This window comes from Cyprinodon tularosa, unplaced genomic scaffold, assembly GCF_016077235.1.
Source record: "Cyprinodon tularosa strain WSP-4 unplaced genomic scaffold, ASM1607723v1 ctg1028, whole genome shotgun sequence".
Classification (NCBI taxonomy): Eukaryota; Metazoa; Chordata; class Actinopteri; order Cyprinodontiformes; family Cyprinodontidae; genus Cyprinodon; species Cyprinodon tularosa.
This window is the reverse complement of record NW_024037814.1, coordinates 12,363-33,255: the sequence shown is the minus strand read 5'-3', so window position 1 is coordinate 33,255 and position 20,893 is coordinate 12,363. Positions and strand designations below refer to the sequence as shown.

Below are 20,893 nucleotides of genomic sequence, written 5' to 3'. Positions count from 1 at the left end.
CCCTACACAGTTAGCATAGCTATCACTGTCCCTACATAGTTAGCATGGCTATCACTGTCCCTATACAGTTAGCATAGCTATCACTGTCCCTACACAGTTAGCATAGCTATCACTGTCCCTACACAGTTAGCATGGCTATCACTGTCCCTACACAGTTAGCATGGCTATCACTGCCCCTACATAGTTAGCATGGCTATCACTGTCCCTATACAGTTAGCATAGCTATCACTGTCCCTACACAGTTAGCATAGCTATCACTGTCCCTACATAGTTAGCATGGCTATCACTGCCCCTACATAGTTAGCATGGCTATCACTGTCCCTACAGAGTTAGCATAGCTATCACTGTCCCTACAGAGTTAGCATAGCTATCACTGTCCCTACATAGTTAGCATGGCTATCACTGTCCCTACACAGTTAGCATGGCTATCACTGCCCTTACGTAGTTAGCATGGCTATCACTGTCCCTATACAGTTAGCATAGCTATCACTGTCCCTACACAGTTAGCATAGCTATCACTGTCCCTACACAGTTAGCATGGCTATCACTGTCCCTACACAGTTAGCATGGCTATCACTGTCCCTACATAGTTAGCATGGCTATCACTGCCCCTACATAGTTAGCATGGCTATCACTGCCACTACATAGTTAGCATGGCTATCACTGTCCCTACATAGTTAGCATGGCTATCACTGTCCCTACATAGTTAGCATGGCTATCACCGCCCCCTACAGAGTACTGAATATCACCATATATTTCAATATTTTTCCTGCTATTAAAATTAAATGTATTGATAAAAAAGCAACGTCTGTATATGTTCATCAGATGATATTGACTGTTCAGATATTTGGGTATCCATGTTGCTTGGGGTTTAAGTCAGTCAAGTCTTCCACTGCGACCGCCTCAACTTCAGGTATAGCGCTGCACCGCACAGCAAAATGGCTCCACAGCGCCATCTGCCAGAGTGGTGGTGCACAGGTAGCCAATTTTCCCCCAGTATTAGGTAAAAATGTTTTGCTTTAAAAAAAATAGATACTAAGAACTAAAAGATCGACATTATCAGGCAGCCAAAAATCACGATATATTGCAGAAAGGATTTTTTTCCACACCCCTTATCTCAAATTGTTCATCTTTTCACAGACAGTTCTGATCCAGTCTAAACATGAATCGTTTCATGGATCAGTGGGTCAGCGCTGGCATCCTAAACCAACGGGTCAGAACCAGCATCTTTCTGGCGTTCCAGCAGCCGGATCAGAACCTCAGGATGATCATGAAGCAGCGTGTCCTGATCCGGGTCGGCTGATAAAGAGCCAGAGCTCCGTCTATCAGAACAATCTTGGTTTCCAGCTGAGGCTTGATGAGTTCCTGCAGCAGATCAAAGTCCTCATTAGCGGCTAATCGGCTATGAAGATGTGATGAAGATGATGGAGGAAGATGGGAGCTCAGAGGAGGAAGCAGCACCGAACCAGAACTTTTGGCGCATACTCGGTTCATCAGCTCCAACTGAAGCTCGGATCATCCATCAACAGAACCCACTGAGAATTAGAACGCAGGCGTTTAAGGTCCAGTCCTCCGTTCAGAACCGGTTCTGAGTCTGTGAAAAAGTGAAACGGGCCAAAAGGATTCAGGTGGGTTTTTTTTTTTTTTCTCTGTGAGCCGCTGATGGAGGACAGGTAGAGTTCTCGGCTCTGACCCGGTTTGAATCGGAGCTGCAGTCTCAGCTTTGGTTCCGGGTCATTAACCTTCTCTGAATCCCACCAACCCGTTTGGATCCGGGATCCAGAAACATATCCAGAACTCTTTGATTCAAAACCATCCACCCGACTTCAGAATCAGAACCATATAAACATCCCAATGAAGGCATGTTTGTTAGAAAACCAAGCCAGAACACAGCCTGGGTTCTGGCCCAGTTAGGGTCCAGATCTGAGGACAACAGCACAGAAACTGGGAATACTGAGAGATCCTGGAACCATCAGAACCAGAAACAGTTTGATCTGATCACCGCTGCAAACCGGATCAGTAGCAGAACCAGGATGATCCAGAAGCAGGAGAACCTCCAGAACCTTCTGAAGACAGAGGAAGTGACATCACCGTCTGCTCCCTCTCTCTCTCCATGTAAATGTGCTGCAGCTAATTTCCCTGAACTTTACATGCAGTCGAGTCACCTGGAGTCACATGACCTCCACCGGCGCTGAGCTGCAGGTTGAGGGTTTGATTCCCTGCTGCTCAGCCGGAGTCTAAAGGCAGAACCACAGACTGCAGCTCCTCTCTCTGCTCTCCCTCAGAGCAGCTGTAAAGATCCGGGGACCCGGCTGTGGTTCTGCTGGTTCTGGCTCCTCCCACGGCGGGACGGTTCAGCTCAGCAGGAATTGGACCAGCTCTGTGTTCCGCGGCGGTGCTGGGTCATGCTGTGGTTCAGCCAATCAGAGGAGGCCTGGGGGACAATGTGAAGCCTGTTTATCTGGGACACAGAGACGCACGGAGCAGCCAATGGCTGAGCAGCGTGCCGCCGCCTGGAGGAGAGGCTCCCGCTAATGAGGAAACACACACTGACACACAAAGCTGGGGAGGCTGGATGTTAAACATTCCAGTTTCAGTAAGTCTGATTACAGAACATTAAGCCTGACTCAACTCGTTCTGCTTCGTCATATTCAGGATATTTTGGTGTCAGAGCTTCAGTTGATTCAGCAAACACTGGCAGCCATTGAAGATGGCCCTAACCAGCCGAATGGCAGCAAAATTCCCTCCAACTTCCAGCCACTGGAGCTACCTCCTGCATATTTTTTTACTCTTACTCCAACCTTTCACTGAATTACAGGGTCTGACCAGGAGATGATGCAACTCTTAAGATCTTAATGTCCACAAATCATGACTGAAATAATATTTTAGTACAAAGATTGATGTTTAAAAAATAATTGTAGGGGACCAGCCAAGGGCCCATCAAGGAAAGTGGTGCCATTTTGAATGTCTACTACTGTCATAAGAAGACCTGATCAATGGAGCACAGAAAAACCCAATCCAACGCGGAAATATATATATATATATATAAATATTTTTTTTTCTCATTTGTGAAAATATATTTTAAAACTTAAAACTTTCCTTTTTGATAAAGCTTCTAGTTAGAGTGGCTCAGGTTATCCTGAGCTATCTCTATAGTTCTGCTGCTATAGGCTTAGACTGCTGGAGGACATAGGGACCCCTATTTCATCATTCTATCTCTATTCTCCCACTCTGCAGAATCTGTTAGTTCAATCTCTAACGTTCTGCTCTCTCTGCTTTTTCTCATAGTAGCTTCATCTGGTCTGTTCCTGTTTGGCTGTGACTCCATCCTGGAGAGAAATATCAGCTGTGCTGCTGCCATCAACACCTTTGTTTCTAGATGTTGGAGATCGGCCTGTTTTTCCAGTGTAGTCCTGTTTCTCCGCTCACACTGAGCCTGGTTCTGCTGGAGGTTTCTTCCTGTTCAAAGGGAGTTTTTCCTCTCCACTGTCGCTACAAGCATGCTTAGTGTGAGGGATTGCTGAAGAGTCAATGAGTCGATGCAATCAGCTGGTTTTCCTTAGATAGAAAACTTTGAATCAAACCTTGAGATGACATGATGTGAATTGGAGCTATAAAAATAAACTGATTTCAATTAAACCAGAAACTGTATTTATTCAACAAATATGATTAATATATAAGATGTTAAACCTTTGATCCTGCCTTAAAATGAAAGGAAAAAAACAGACATGCAGCTGAAATGAAGATATTTATGAGAGCAGCTGTAGATCTGTACATGAAACGTGGAAAATATGACGGAATAAAATCGTTAATTCAGTGAAGGAGCGGTGAATGGGATTATTATTACAGCCGGAAACCTGAAAATCAATGAACCTGTTTATCTTGTAATTTGGGTCCAATTGTCTCATATCAACTCTAAACGTGTCCCTGGAGATGCTATGTAACAGAACAAAAAGTATTTTTGGATCAGAAGGTTCTGTTCCTCCCAGATTACGGATCCACCTGTAATCAGAACCATCAGAACGCATCATGGTCTCTCCTTTCCTCTGCAGGTTCTGGCAGTTTGTGGGGGAATCGGTTCCTGCTGCGCTGGAGCAGGTTGTTCTGCAGGTTCTGACTGAAACCCGACCCTGCAGGTCCGATCCGTCGGGTTAGCTTAGCATTCAGGTTTCCCTTCAGGCTCTTCCCACTCAGGAAATGTTTCCCTGAGAGCAGCTGAAAGGAAGCCTCCTCATGTTTCCACAGAGAGCTGCACAGGTGAGGCTCCGCCCCCTGCTGCGTCACCACGGTGACATCATGGGCCTCAGGGCACACTCTGGGTGTGTCGCACAGGAAGCGGCCGCCTGTCGAGGAACTTTGATCGCAGCTGCCGGGAGGAGAAGCCAAAGTTCAGGGACAGGCACGCCTGAGGACAGGTGACCCCATTCAGCCCGGCGCCGCAGACCCGAAGAGGCCTCAGCTCGGGTTCTGCAGACATCAGAACCTCCTCCTGATCCTTAGCTGGACCGTACAGAACCGGGCCTACATGCGCATCAGTTCGACACCTGCAGGGACCAACCAGTTTGACCTGAGGGTGCTGACATCATTGCAGGCGGGGGTTCTGTTGTTCTGATCCAAATCTCCATGGAAACAGTAAAATATAATCAACGTATAAAAAAAAATAAATTGGACCTTTCTGGGTTTGGCTCTGGATGAGTTCTGGCTGCTAGAAGCAAACTGCTCTTTCAGCTGCGACCCAAACGTTCCACCAGAAAGGCAACACGACGTCTGAAGCAGAACCAGAACCGACTGCCTGAGCAGAACCGGGCCCCAGAGGAAGGCGACTGATGGAGAACTGGAGTGCGATCCGATAGAGGAAGGCAGTAAAACGTCCAAATAATGACAGGACCCGGAGATGTTCTGTTCTCTTCTTTAAAAGCATAAAAGGATCACTTTCTGTCAATAAATGGTCACTTCCTGTCTGTAACACCAACAGCTGACTGAACCACAAACATTGGACAGATCCAGTCTGGACCTTTTATATCTGAACTACAGGAGCCCCAAGGGTCCAGGTCCTGGATCAGATCTAGGTCCAAACCCGGCATGAAGCTCTCAGGTTAACATCCAGACATGAAGACAAAGAACCAAGACGTTCTGGGTCAGTCTGCAGAACCTGAGAGCTTCTGATGAAGTTCTGAGTTCGGTTCCTCCTGAGAGGAAACCAGAAGCTGAGATGGATCCATTTCTACAGAAAACAACAGAACCTGAAAACGACCCGAGTCAGAACCAAACAGAACCGTACGCGCGCTCGCGCTCTGGAGGCCTCTGATTGGTCGCAGCCCCAGTCTGCCTGTCCTGGACGCGGCAGCTGAGGCGCTGAAGGAACCCATGTTCTGAAAACTGATCCCTGCAGCTAAAACTGAAAAAAATAAAGAAGTTTGGATTTCTGCCTGAAGGTCATTCGGCTGATTTCTTGTCCTGATTCGGACCCGGTCCGTCTGAGGGCGGATCAGGCGCCGAGCTGAGGAGATGAACCTCCATCTTCTCTGATCTCATTACTGATGGCCTCCACATTAATCCACACCTTATCAGATCCGAACCGGACGAGCATCAGAGAAGCTGCTGCCCAGACGCCGGGCAGAGCAGATGGAGCAGCAGAACCCCGGATTATCCGGGGGTCTGGGGGGCGAGGATTAGGGAGACAAACCGCCGTCTGAAGCAGCATCCAATCAGGATGAGGCTCAGTAACTGATCTGAGATCAGAAGGAGCCTCCATCCATAATGACTGAGCAAACAATGAGCTTCATAACCAGTAAAATCATCTGAGTGAAGCTGCAGCTCCTGCTAAAGACGTTTAAAGGTTTCAGCCAATCAATCAACTCCAACTTCTGTCCTGATGAACGTTAGGAAGAGAAATAAAACGTCCCAGAAGTTAAAAAACGATGTGAGATCAGAATCCAAGCCTTTAGGAATAGAATCCTCCTCTGATTTCCTCCTGGTTAAAAAACAAACAGCGTCTCAGTTCATTTCCATACAGATGACATGAGGTCATCAGAGTAATAAATGAGTTCCTGTAGAAATCAGAGTTTCCAGCTGCAGGTTCAGTCCTGACTCACAACCATGTGATGAATCATCATCATTCGCATCGTTTCTGCAGAACCAGATGGATCCTCCAGCATCGGGATCGTCGTTTCTGCTCCCACACACAGAATCAACCAGTTATCAGCAGCTGACCTTCAGCCTCATTCAAAACTCCATTCAGAAATAGCTGAATTTTAACTGAAGCGGACACAGGTTCTGTCTAAAGAGGTCAGCTGTGTCAGACCAAAGTCAGCCGAACCTCTGAGACCCTCGCCTTTAATTCGTCCACCATGTTGACCTCCCATCTCAGCAGTTTTTAGTTTTAACGCTTCCATCTACATTGTCTTTAAAACTCAGTTTCCATGTATGGTTAATGCAACTATTCCTTATTTGTGCTAATTAATTATGTTGTTGATAAATATCCTTTTGCTAAAATGCCATCAGAACGCTGATAATATTAAGTGTGTCTCAGCCCCCCCCCTTCAGTGTCCACCATATTGGATCAGTCCATTTGCTGCACATGTTCAGAAAGGTCCAAACAGACAGCAGCAAACCATTTGAAAACAAACCATGCAAAGAGCAGTGTTGCCAACTTAGCGCTTTAGTCGCTATATTTAGCCACTTTTCAGACCCCTCTAGCACTTTGATTTCTAAAAAGCTCCTAGCGCCAAATCTAGAGACTTTTTTCTGCTACTGGAGACTTTGGAGACAACATCTAAAAGCAGCGAACTCTGCTCTCCAGAGCCAGTAGATTGGTAACCCCGCCTCCTGCTCTCCTCTATCTTGTCTGCTGTCATGATTCATGCAGCTATTATTTCATCCAAATGAAAAATGGAGAACAGATAAGCAGATCATGGCTTGTCTACAGTGAAAAGAAGGACTGGGTTATTTACTTTGGCCTTTTTGGAAACACAGGAAGGAGCAATCAGCTAAGTGAGCTTAGTGCTTGGAAAAAATCTTTCATTCCTTTAGAGACAGCATGAAAAGTCAGCTGAGTACAAAACATAGAGAGGAAAACAAGAAGAAAAGGGACAAGAAGAGAGGGACACAACCTAGAACAAGTTAACTGATTTTTAAATATTTCAGTTTAATATGAGAAAAAAAGTCAGACTTCTGAGTTTTTCTCATAATTGTAGATCTTAATGTAGATGGGCACCATGAAGGATGTGGAGCTCTCAGCTTCACTGACAAAGATGTGAGTTATTTGGGAGGAACAGGAACACATTGGTGGAAAATTACGCAATTAGGCGACTTTTTCCGTCCCTGGTGATGATATTTGATTAATGGAAGAGCTGAAAGTGATTAAAACAAGAGAGCTAATCTAGAAAACAGACACGGCTACGGCTTGATGCAAACTTGTTTGTTAGCTGTCAGAATTCTGAGATTGAAGTCATAATTCTGACTTTTTTCCCCACATTAAACTGAAATAATATTTAAAAATCAGTTAACTTCTTTTTATTTTTTTTCCATAGTTTTATCCGTTTTCTTCTCAGAGGGCCCCCTGCCTGTCTTTGCCTAGGGCCCCAAATTTCCTAAATCCGCCCCTGTATGTAAATGTTAACCTGTTGGACCCCCCCCCCCCCCCCCCACACACACACACACACACACTTATCAGACTCAGGCAGCAGCAACAGGTGGATCACAGCTTCAGCTTCAAAATCCACCTGAATCAAAACCAGGTTCGGACCGGCGGACCGGAGCGGACCCGGTTCCAGCAGCAGCTCTCCCTCTGATTGGGTCGGGAGTTGTGGTTGGCAGGTGTGGGTCAGGTAACCGGGACTCACCTTGGTGAACAGCTCGTTCACAGACATTCTTCCTCTCTGTCCCTCAGTCCGTCTACAGCCGCCCTCTGATCCCCATCAGGACTCCACCTCGGTCCGGTTCGGTCCCGGTCTCTCAGGTTCCGGTTCTGGAAGCAGCACCAACAGGTGTCCGCCGGAGTTTCGGCTCCCTTTGGGATCAGTTTAGTTCCTGGAGGCGGGCAGGTGCTCCCTGCTGCTCTCACAGTCGGTACCGCCTCCCTCTCCGGGTCCAGCTAACTTCTCCCGGCCAGCTGAACATGAACCGAGCCGCCAGTAGAACCAGTAGCGGCAGCAGGTGGTGAAACAGAACCGTCCGGACTGGTTCTTCCTGACCGCCGTGTTTCCTGCCAGCCGCTCTCTGATTGGCTGCTTCCTGGATCCCGGCCAGGTTTCAACTGGATGCGCGCGCGCGATTAAGCACCTGCGCGGAACCGCACACGGGCACGCGCAGAGACATGGAAGCGGTTCAAGCTGAGGCTCGGGGACCCGCAGAGGGTCGCAGGATGGTTCTGATGGGTCAGAGCCTTAAAGGAGCAGATAGAAGCTGCTGCTCCTCAGCTTCATTACATCTGATCCCAGAACCACCACAGCAGAAGAATACAGACACTTTATAGCAGAGTAACCAATTAAAAACCAGAATAAAGTCAGAATAAAGAAAATTATTAACCGCTAAAGGTCCGGAGACGTTTTTTATTATAATCTCTTTAAACAGAATTTAACACTGAAATAAAATGAAAAATAAATAAATAAAATGCATCTATGTCATACATTGCATTTTTAAATAAAAAAAAAAAAAAAAATAGAAAATTTTCCCATTTGAAAATCTAAAGTGTTTTTTGAAGTAGAGAACAACAATCGTTCAGTTTGGTTTATAGACAATTTCCTGATTCCCATATTTTCTCAAACCCCTGAACTGATGGTTTGTTCTTTTCTTTCTTTTTTCTGTCTTAATGTTGGCAGTGGGCTTTAGGCTGCCCTGCGAGGCTTTAAACCTGGGTTTAACCGGAGACTAAGCCATTCTCAAGCACATATCAAGGAGCTCATTTTGAGCCTGGATCCAGATTTATTGTTGATTCTGTTCATGGTGGAGAATCCTGCTTCACAGCAGCAGGTTGAGCCAAACATCCTCTAAATGTGCAGGGTCATCTTTGAGCACGCCATTTCACTTTTCTTTCACCAGTTCACCGCAGTTCTTCCAGCAGTCCACACTTTCTCTGCTCTCTTTTTCTCATGGTCTTCTCCTTCTTTCCCATCGCCCGGCTTGCCACAGGTTTGCCTGCTGGGTCTAAAAGTAGCAGCAGCAGCAACCCAGACTGACAGCTCATTGGCTCATTTGGATCACGTGCAGCCTGGAGCTGGACGCTCCCCAGGGCTTTACCGTACAATTCAATTTCAATTCAGTTTTTTCCTATGGCGCCAATTCACATCATGTCATCTCAAGGCACTTTCAACCAGATCATCCAGTCAGATTGATTCAAAGTTTTCTATCTAAGGAAAACCAGCTGATTGCATCGACTCATTGACTCTTCAGCAATCCCTCACACTAAGCATGCTTGTAGCGACAGTGGAGAGGAAAAACTCCCTTTGAACAGGAAGAAACCTTCAGCAGAACCAGGCTCATACAAACAGGAGAAGAGGCGCAAATGAAATTAGACACTATATCGGAAAACATGCGGTAATTTATAAATATATTAAATCAGATGGGTCTGGATCCGGACCGCGGTCCTCTAATCCACAACCTCTGCTATATACTAAAATAATTGAAACAATTATAACAGTAATTAAAAACAAAATGGTTATTAAGCATTTAAATCTCAAGATTTAAATTAGTAAAGCATAAAGTATTTTTTCTTGTCATTGATAAAACTTTTAAAAGATTGTTAATTTAGTCCAAAAAAGCAGAAAAAAAAACACTCCTGCTGGTTATAATGCAAATGAAACAAACCATCTGCCCCTCCACAACACATGCACTCTAGAAAGGCTTTTACTTTGAAATAATTTACTGGCTTGATAAAGAATAAAACCAAAACCTGTATCATGTTTATAGACTGTTTATTAAATATATACAGATTAATTGCAGACATTTAAGGGGCTCTAACATAAAAGAGAATATGAGAATCATTTTTAGAGAGAATCACATCACTGTATTTAAGGCATGTTTTTCCTTTCCGAACATTGAATTTATTATTCTATGTAGAAAAAATCTAAGTGAGACAGTTTCATCAAAAGGATCAGTTATACAGTTGTGACTGACACTTTTTTTGAGTGAACTTAACATCACTATTTTGTTTTGGTACCATTAGGTCTTTTTACTTTTTTTATTTATTTTTTTATTTTTTTTACTTTGTCACAATTGTTTGTTATGTAACAAAAAGCTTCACCGGGAGCAGAGGTGTCGGAGGACACTGATCCCTAGAAAGGAAATGACTGAAGCGTTCGATTGAAGAGGATTCGGCAGGAAGTTAATTGAAACTTAAAAAGCTGGTTTAAAAATTCTGGTAAAAAATGAATAAATAAGGAAAAAAAAAAACTTTGCAGAAATGTTTAAATATTTTCTCAAATGTAAGAATAAAAAATTAAAACGAAACATGAGAATGATGAGGGGTTAGAGAGACACCCTGACAGTAAGGGAACCTGGCATTGAGGGACGAGGGGCGGAGCTAGTGGGTGGCCAATCAGGGGATTTGTTGTTCCAATGTGAACAAAACTCCTGTGTTCGTATCGCCAGCTGCGTCCTCCGAACGCCAGATTGGTCAGGCCTGTTCGGACTGGGAGACTCATCATGCGGCCGATAAATGCGTCCTTCTTTCTGCCCGTTTTGAAGGACGGGTCCGCTGTAGCCTCTGTAGCCTTGGGTATCCCATGATTCATTGCAAGTCCAAGCAAGCTGGCTGCTCCGTGCTGAGAGGAAAAATGCAAATGGCGCCGGACAGTGGGGAATATTGGAAATGCAATTTAATATAATGCAAAGATGTGAATAGTTCCATCTAAAAGGATTGAAAATAGTTGTTTTTAGGCCTGTCACAATAACAAATTTCGCTGAACGATTAATTGTCTCAAAAATTATTGCGATAAACAATAATTTTGTTTGAAGACCTTTTTTACACTGATTTAATGGAAATGACGTAATGCCACATGCGATTTCCTGCCAAAGATAAACACACTTTATTTTCAACAGAACACTTAACATTGGAACTAGTTAACAAAATAAAACGAGAAATAAAAATCAAATGGACTCTCAGTCTCTGTTAACTAAAAATACAGTTGAATAAAAACTAAACACGAGATAAAACCAAATCATCTCGGTCATTTGGTTTGAATCCGAAATACTCCCACACTGCGGCTGTTGCATTTGGCTTTGAAACCAGTTCCATTTCGAGTAGAAATCTGATATCTGGGAAGACGGTCCTGCAGCTGAAGCTCCTCAGAAATGTTATTAGCACCCAGAACAGTAGTGAGAAGTTCAGCATCCATTCTTTATCTGCTTTGTGTGTCATCTGCTACGGTTGCTAGGCGACAGAGCATACACTGACAGTCAGAAAAGGCTGGACCTGTTTGAATCTATAGCTGAACTCTTCTAGTTTCCTTATTTTCATGCCGTCAGAAGGACCCAGTCCAGGTAGACCGGGTCCTTCTGAGGACTCAGCGTCTGAAATCCAACGCAGCAATACACCGCCTTGTGAAACAGCAGTTCCACTCTACACCACAGGGTGGCAGCAGTGATACTCTCAGGGGTTCCTAAACTTTTCCGCGCTGTGCCCCGTGTTACTATCCGATCTCTACCGTCAGCACGACCCGTACCTGCAGCTCATTTGCATAACCAGATATACATCCAGGTCACCCTCAATTGTAAAAAAGAACTAAATAAAAATGTTCCCTCCCTGAAAACAGTAAAAATACTAATAAATGCATTTAAATCCTTTCTGTTTTATGACTAATCTCTGCCCGATAGGTAAAGGAAATGGGACCCTACGCTACTTCCTGGAGCTAACTTTTTCAGCTTTAAATTTAAACATAAATCTAGTCTTTTTGAGTTTTATCTTTTCCTTTTGTTTTTACATTATGGTATATAGTGAGTAATCTAAAGGAAGAAGCAACTAAAATGCAGATAAACATGGTTTAACCATGAGTGTGATGACATCATAGAAGCAGTTTAACAGAAAAAATGTAAAAAGCATCAAATTTTCTGAGAAAAATCATAATTTTTTTTTAAAACAGGATAGAAATAAGTAATTTTAGTACCATAATTACATTATTTATTGACACCTGGATGTATATCTGGGTTTGCAGGACAAATCAACAAAAATGTAAAAATGTTTTCTTAATTTAATCCCTGTTAATTTTTTTGACATAAAACATTAGCTAATCTTTTCAAAACTATATTGTTTACACTGATAAAGAATGTTTCAACTGCTAATGAGAACAGAACAAAGCAAATTAAACATCTGAAGTATGTGTGCAGTGGAGGGGCGTGGCCTAATGTCTGTCAGCACCAATCTCATTGTTTACTTGTAGACGTGCTCTAGGTTTTATCTTGAGAATCTTAACAGGTGAAAAATACTTACAAAGGCATGTTACTACAGACGGGAGAAGGAATTCCAGTTCCCTGTCAGCCAGCTTCAAAGTTCAATTTTACATCCTTTGGTTTTTCATGTTAATATATTCATTACATTTATTTATATGTAATAATAATGGTCAGAAAATATTATATTGCATTATAAAGAACTAAATGAACATCTGTGTTGGATAATGCCCCCCAAATGCATCAAGCTGGTGCTGAACTGGACAGCTCCTTCAGTGACAGACTGCTGCTCCTTAAATGCACCAGGGAGCGTTATCACAGATCCTTTCTCCCAGCAGCTGGAAGACTCTAGAACCACCACTGTTCCCAATAACCTCAACCAGTTCTTCCATTCATGCTGATTTTGAACAGTTTCTACCTTAGTCAGCTAAATAACCTGCTGCTGTCATTCTGCACATCTCTGATGTTGCTGCTATTTTCAAACATCCATTACTGGAAAAATGTCCATAGCTGGATATTGGTTATTTATTCTCCAGATGCAGTTTTTATATTGTTAAAACACTTTACAGTTTTGTATTTTATTGTTTATCTTTTAATTCTTCCCTATTATGTTATTTTTATAAAATTTTCTAAGGTCCATATTTGTTTGAAACTTTTTTTCTATGATTGTTTTTGCTGCAGTAAACACCAGAATTTTCCCATTGTGGTACAATAAAGGGATCTTCTATTCTATTCTATTCTATTCTATTCTATTCTATTCTATTCTTCCACTGAAATCAGTTTTCAGCCACCCATCAGAGCACATTGGCCCCTGCTGTACCATCTATGGAGTCGTGTTGTGCTCCATTATTGTTGCAAAAAATGTAAATAGAAATAAAAAAATGCAATTTAGACATGAAATAAATGAAAAACTTTGCTGTTTTCTCAGAATTTATTTTTCCAAATATATATTTTTTCCCAATTTCTTTTTATGTTTTTTTTTTCTTTCAAATGTTATTTTGTTCAGCGTTAGTCTAACAAATTGCATTCTTTTCAAACTGCGTTTTATGGATCAACTTCTTCGCTCCGACCATGAATGTGTTGTTGCTAAAGTCCAGGAGACTCATAGAAAAGTGTCTTTGCTTCTCCCTCCAGAGAAAATGTTGAAAAAAATTGCAATTTGTCAAACATCCAATAAAAAAAAGAAAAATTAAATATGAAGCAATTTAAAAAAGTTAAAAAATAACTTTTTTCAACTAAAAACACATATTTAAAAAAAAAAAAATCAGAGGAAAGAAAGTTCCTTTTTTTTTATTTAGAAATTTTCCACAGTTTAATTTCTCAGTTGCATATTTTTCAAATCTCCATTTACAAAAAGTGTTCTTTGCAACAATAATGGAACTAAGTTCACTCCGTAGATCATTTCTTGTTTCTGTGAGGAACACTGGAGGTGTGTGTGTGTGTGTAGGAGGGCAGGCATGAGCGAGGGCCCTGTCAGCAACAGGAAGCCACCGTGAATAATTCTCACGACTCCTCAGCAGCTCCGACTCCTCTGCATCAGTTTGTGGTTAATTTAACAATTAGAGTCAAAAGAAGGAATGCGGCGGAACCGGAGCTATTGTGGGAGAAAACGGTGAAGATAAACAGTGCAGACAGACGGGTTCAGATCTCCAACCTTTCTCTTTTCAATCATTTCCAGGTCAGAAAACTTTATTTAAATTCAGCTTCAATTCAGTTTATTTCTGTAGCGCCAATTAACAACACGTCATCTTAAGGAACTTTCCAGTTCACCAGGTCATCCAATCAAAGTTTTCTATCTAAGGAAAACCAGCTGATTGCATCGACTCATTGACTCTTCAGCAATCCCTCACACTAAGCATGCTTGTAGCGACAGTGGAGAGGAAAAACTCCCTTTGAACAGGAAGAAACCTCCAGCAGAACCAGGCTCAGTGTGAGCGGCCATCTGCTGAGGCCCACTGGGGTTCAAGGAGACAGAAGCAGACATAGAAAAAGAAGCATAGATACAAAAGGCAACTGTCAACCAGCTCCACAGGCGGCCCCGTCCAGGAAACACACAGCCAGGCAGTGAAGTGATCCCAACTGGACCAGACATTAAGGCTGCAGCAGCTTAAACAGAGTCTGATGGGAACTGAAGGCCAGAACCCATCAGTGATGCAGTAGAACAAGTCTGAGCTCATGAACCCAGATCCATCACAGATGGAACCACAGGAACCCTAAATCTCACAGACCCAGTTCCACCGCCTGAAGGTCTGACCTGGATGAACCTGTTTGGTCGTCCAAATATAGATCTATGAATCCTAGTGAGAGTTCTCACTCTGCTGATCCTCATAAAAACAACAAAAAAAAGACTTTCCAACACGTCAGCAGAAAACAATCTGGTCCCAATCAAACCATCAGACTGCTTCCAGTTGGATTCTGGGAAATGTAGGCGCCAGTTTTCCAGTTTTAGCTTTGCTCAAACTTTGTCATTGAAGAAAAAAACCTTCTGCTCTGATTGTCACAGAAACACCACAGATTATTCATCTCGCAGGAAATTTGATGTTTTCTTCCAAATCCATAACCAGAACCAGAACCAGAACCAGAACATCTGAACAACTCTGAAGCTGTCCAGTCAGACTAGAAGCAGCAGGAAGTTAAATGTTGGACCTGCTCAGGCGACCCGGTTCTTATCTGACAGCTTGTGTAATGAGATGATAAGTGAACTTTGACCCCCCCCTCCCGGCCTGCAGCTCCTTACCTGACAGTAGGGGTTATAATCAGAGGCCATCCTGCCGGCCCACCAGAACCTCCTCAGTGCTGCATTCAGGCGTCTGCCGGGTTCAGTCCCAGACCTGTCTGAGCTCAGCTATTATTCTTACGCCAGCTAATGGGTCCACTCCCAAACCACTCCTGCTGCAGGTATGAGCCGTCTACCCGCCGCCCCGCCCACACCTGCCTCTGTCAGGCCTCACAGACGAGCCTCTGCTGTCCGTCCATAGAACCGGGGACACATCCTGTTGACTTTGATGCTCCAAAATGAAACCCAGCTCTGGTACTTATTGCCTGGATCAGTCTGCAACGAGGTGAAGGATGTTAAACCTTTAACCTAAAAGCAAAAACAGGCGGAACAGAAAACAATCTAATAAGCTTTGATTAAACTGTAATAAAATACTCTTTTTTTTAAACAAATCAGTGTTTTGTGAAAATGGTGGCTGTCAGCTGGACTCTGTGGTTCTGTAGCTTCCTCACCTCAAGAAACGATTCAGGCTATCAGAGGTTCTGATGTGAGATCGGTCCAAACTCTGGAAGCACAGAACATTTTCTTCACCACAGCATCTGTGTCCAGAACCAGAACTCATTCAGCAGCAGCTTCAGGTATCATATATGTGGCCAAACTGGAGGACAGTCTGACCACTGAAAGAAACCAGTCAGAGGGTTCTGATGTGGGAGCTGATTGGTCGTTTCCTAAACCTTCAGGAAACGTGAGCGAAAGCAGAGCAGCGGATGGATCATAGGGGAACAGAGGGCAGCGATAGTCTGGGGAGGTTGGGTACTTAATCAAACCACTGCTTTTTTTATTTTAGTTTAGTTTTTATGGCACTACTGGCTCGTTTTATGTGCATAAGGCTGACAGGAAAGGGGGTAGAGACATGCGGCAAAGGACCACAGGTCGGATTCGAACCCGGGTCGTCCGCATCGTTAAAGGTGTTCAGTCAAATTATCTTCTTGTAAAGAAACAAATAATTTAATCCTGATAAAATAGGCTTATATCCACTCAGCATCTACCTTCATAGTGTTTAGATAATCCTTTTTCAGCCTAAATAGAATTCCAGCACCGATGTTCTGTCAGATCAGCATAACTATAGTCAATAAGATTTGTGTTTATCCCTTTAGTTTTGTATGAAAAATAGATTTTAAACAACTTCAATGGGCATTTATCCTTTTAGTCATGTACAAAAAAAACAAACAATTGAAGATTGCTTAAAAAAACACCAAAAATTAAGTCATTAAATAGATTTTTTGTACATAACTAAAGGGATACACGCCCGTTTAAGTAGCTTAAAGTTTATTTGTCATACAAAAATAAAGGTAAAAACTAAAGGGATACACGGGTATTGACTATGGGTTTGTTCATCAGACAGAACACTGGGCATAATGGGAGTCGCGGCCTAGTGGTTACGGCATAGAGCTCGGAATCCTGAGGTTCTGAGTTCCAGCCCCACTCCAACAGACTGCCACTCTGGGTCTCTGAGCAAAGAACCTTAAAGGAATAGTACACCCAAAACATGATTAGCCTTCATTTTCTACTCACCCCCATGCTGAACAACACTCTGGAGTACTTTTTTGATATCTCAAATGCATCTGGAGATCTGGGAGGCTTCTTGCTGTCTGCTGACATTCAAATAATGGAGGTCTATGGTGCCCGAGGCAGAAAGGTCCATAAAAGTCCACAAAAAACGTGTCAATATTCCTCCATACTGCTCGTCCAATGTATTCCAAGTGTCCTGAGTGGGTAGCATCCAGAATTTACTCGAAACAAAGTCATTTAGAATGTTTTTAGAGCATAAACAGTAGTGTATAGGATTTCCTAAAAGCGCGTTCACGAGTCTACGGAAACCGCGGCAGACCAAACCAGATGAAAGTGCGCATTCAGCGTCTGCTCTGCGGACTTCAGTGTTGAGGAAGAGCATGAGTTCTTTGCCGAGCTGAATGCGCACTTTCATCTGGTTTGGTCTGCCGCGGTTTCCGTAGACTCGTGAACGCGCTTTTAGGAAATCCTATACACTACTGTTTATGCTCTAAAAACATTCTAAATGACTTCGTTTCGAGTAAATTATGGACGCTACCCACTCAGGACACTTGGAATACATTGGACGAGCAGTATGGAGGAATATTGACACGTTTTTTGTGGACTTTTATGGACCTTTCTGCCTCGGGCGCCATAGACCTCCATTATTTGAATGTCAGCAGACAGCAAGAAGCCTCCCAGATCTCCAGATGCATTTGAGATATCAAAAAAGTACTCCAGAGTGTTGTTCAGCATGGGGGTGAGTAGAAAATTAAGGCTAATCATGTTTTGGGTGTACTTTAAGTCTCTAGATTTGGCGCTAGGAGCTTTTTAGAAATCAAAGTGCTAGAGGGGTCTGAAAAGTGGCTAAATATAGCGACTAAAGCGCTAAGTTGGCAACACTGCTCTTTGCATGGTTTGTTTTCAGATGGTTTGCTGCTGTCTGTTTGGACCTTTCTGAACATATGCAGCAAATGGACTGATCCAATATGGTGGATACTGAAGGGGGGGGCTGAGACACACTTAATATTATCAGCGTTCTGATGGCATTTTAGCCAAAGGATTTTTATCAAAAACACAATTAATGTGCACAAATAAGGAATAGTATTAACCACATATGCAGACAGTCCTAGACGACTGCCTAGTATATCTTAAAGACAATTACAAAGTCAGTCTATTATCACCTTAAGAATATATCAAGGGTTAAAGAACTTATGTGTCAACAGGACTTGGAAACAGGACTTCAGTAGACTTGACTACTGTAACCGGGTCTTTACAGGTCTCCAAAAAAAAAAATCAGGCAGCTGCAGCTGATTCAGAATGCTGCTGCTGGAGTCCTCACTAAGACCAAGAGACTGGATCACATCACTCCAGTTCTGAAGTCCTTACACTGGCTTCCTGTGTCTCAAAGAATTGATTTCAAAGAACTTTTCCTAGTTTATAAATCACTAAACGGTTTAGGGCCTAAACACATTTCTGACCCCCCAGACCTCTAAGGTCATCTGGGACAGGTCTCCTTTCTGTTCCCAGGGTCAGAACTAAACAGGGGGAAGCAGCTTTCAGTTTCTACGGTCCTCACATCTGGAATAAACTCCCAGAAACCTGCAGGTCCGCTGCTACTCTCAGTTCTTTTAAATCAATGCTGAAGACCTTTTCTTTTTGATGTTGCCTTTCTCTAAATGGCGTTCATTTCTTTACTGTTTAATCTCTTATACTGCACTGTGATTTTTATTCTTGTGTTTTATTCTGTTTTTATTTTTAACTCTTTCTTCTGTGTTTTATTTATTTTTTTAACAGATTTTATGTAAAGCACTTTGAATTGCCCTGTTGCTGAAATGTGCTATACAAATAAAGCTGCCTTGCCTCGCCTAATGGTACTTTCATCCACTACATGTTCCGAATAGGGCTGAAACAATTCCGTTTAATCGTGATTAAACAATTACTGAAATATCCGTCAACTAATTTAGTAGGCAGCAGGCTACTTCCATGTTTACCCCCTGCTCACACGCTCAGTATTGTAACTCTGTTTTTATTGTAAATTTACAAGGACTAGGATATATATAAGGACTTTATCTACAAACAAACTGAGCAAAAACAAAATATAAAATGCATAAATAACAAGTCATACAACAGCGGGTTGAAAACTCTGTTTGCAACCAGACAGCTAATGGCAGATTGATATAAAGAATGTTTTATGCTGCTTTAATGAAAGCAGCTCAGTGTTTTAACACTAAATTATGCTTTTGGTCTTCATCCAGTTTTTAATCCAGCAATGATTCTCTACTTTCTGCAGATCTCACACTGTTAACTGAGTTTATATCCAGGTTCTGTTGCAGCAGCAGCAGTCCGGCCCGTTTGGACCCAGTTCAGAACAGTTAGAACCTTTTTGAGTCCACTGTTGTTGTTATTGTGTCTCCAGGTGAGCTGACATGGTTGTGAAACTTTCCCTGGAAAAGTTTCCCAACACAAGGATCGACAGCCGGACCGTTCATACAGAGCTGTGAATGAATCAGTCAAACCTTCTCACGTCACTGTGGTTGGATCCACCCGCTGCCACAGACACAGGAGGCAGATCCACCCACTTCCACAGACACAGGACGGTCCATGAAGCCAGCCTTCACCCTTACTGCTGCTTCTTCTTTAGATGTTTCCTCAGGATTCTGTGATTCATTTCAAGATTTCATTCCTGTCCAATCAGACCAAAGGTTTCCTCTAAAGAGAAGCAACATCAGAGCCTCACCGCATGCAGGAAACTGAAGCGATGAATCGGGAAATGTTTTCTGGATAACAGAGATTTTTTTTCTCCTTCTGAGAAATCCCAGTGCCACCAGAGCAGAGCTTCCTCCATAATGGCAGCAGGAGAGCTTCACCAGAGAAGAAGTCCCTTTGATCCAGGGAACCATGTTCATTATCAGGTGCATCATCGCCACCAACTGGAGAGGAGTGGAACAGTTTCTCAAATTTTGTTCACATTTTAAAAGTTCAGACACAGACATATTTGATGACATTTTTTAAACCATATTTACGACTCATGATTCAATTCCATTTATTTATGTAGCGCCAATTCACAACACGTCATTTCAAGTCACTTTACAGAGACAATTCAACCAAATCATCCAGTCAGATTGACTCAAAGTTCTCTATCTAAGGAAAACCAGCTGATTGCAGCGACTCATTGACTCAAAGGCAATCCCTCCAACTAAGCATGACAGAAGCAGACATAGAAAAAGAGGAATAGTTACAAAAATCAGCTGTAAAAGGCGGCCCCGTCCAGGAAACACACAGCCAGGCAGACGAGCTCCGAGCCAGCTCCCATGTCAGAGGATGAAGAGAGCACATCCAGTTAGTCCCAGTCAGAGAAACAGGACTACACTGGAAAACAGGCCAAGCTCCAACATCTAGAAACAAAGGTGTTGATGGCAACAGCACAGCTGATATTTCTCTCCAGGATATAAAAGCAGAGAGAGTAGAACTAACAGATTCTGCAGAGTGGGAGAATAGAGATAGAATGAAGCGGAATGATGAAAAAGGGATCCCTATGTCCTCCAGCAGTCTAAGCCTATAGCAGCATAACTATAGAGAAATATGTTTGTTTGTTGTTTTATTCCCGCTCTGGCTATAAACTGACCAATCAGGCTGGTTCTGGATGTTTGGGCCTCTACATGTGCCCGCAGATGTGTTGAGGCGTCCATGACGCAAACACCAGCCATAAGAGGAGAACAAAGATGATGTTTGCTGGTTCCAGACCACATCAAACCGGCTCTATCAGTGATGATGATGTGATGAAGAGTTCTGTTGAACAGGTTTCTATCAGCTGATCTGACGTCACCACCCTTTCACTGTAAAAGTCTCATGCTTTGTGGATCTCCTCTGTCAGCTGAAGTGTTATCATGCAGCTCACCTGTCTGAGCTGCTGACTCACCTGTGCGGGTCTCCCTCAGGCTACAGACCCAATCAGTCAGAGTAAAGGTTATTATGAAGAAACTGCAGAAATGATCCCAGAGCAGCCAGCCTGTCTGGATCTGAAACAGCTCTGCTCTTTTAAAGCAACCAGCGACATCTAGTGGTCATGGAGGATAGGCGTCTGCAAACATCTGCGACCTTTGAAAACTAACAGATCATTTTACAAAATATGGAAAGAAAATTCATCTTCAGAAGTTTTTTTTCAATTATTACAGCATAAGAATATTAACTAGCATGTCTTTAATTTAAAATGTTTTGTTATATTTCCGTTTCATTACA

The 20,893-nt window shown here is 42.9% G+C and overlaps 1 protein-coding gene across 5 annotated transcripts in view; it reads right to left on the bottom strand.

Annotated features, from left to right (window-relative positions):
* The window catches only part of myo5b (myosin VB), a 58,549-nt gene extending 43,291 nt beyond the window's left edge, over nucleotides 1–15,258 (bottom strand). For 4 of the 5 annotated variants that reach the window (XM_038280503.1, XM_038280520.1, XM_038280529.1 and 1 more), the window contains exon 1: nucleotides 15,122–15,258. In XM_038280503.1, coding sequence (XP_038136431.1) covers nucleotides 15,122–15,151 — 30 coding nt within the window. In that variant the 5' untranslated portion in view covers nucleotides 15,152–15,258. Of the gene's footprint in view, nucleotides 1–7,844; nucleotides 7,872–15,121 lie in introns of those variants that run through there. The other variant, XM_038280511.1, reaches the window with a different exon arrangement.
* Between the last annotated feature and the right edge of the window lie 5,635 nt (nucleotides 15,259–20,893).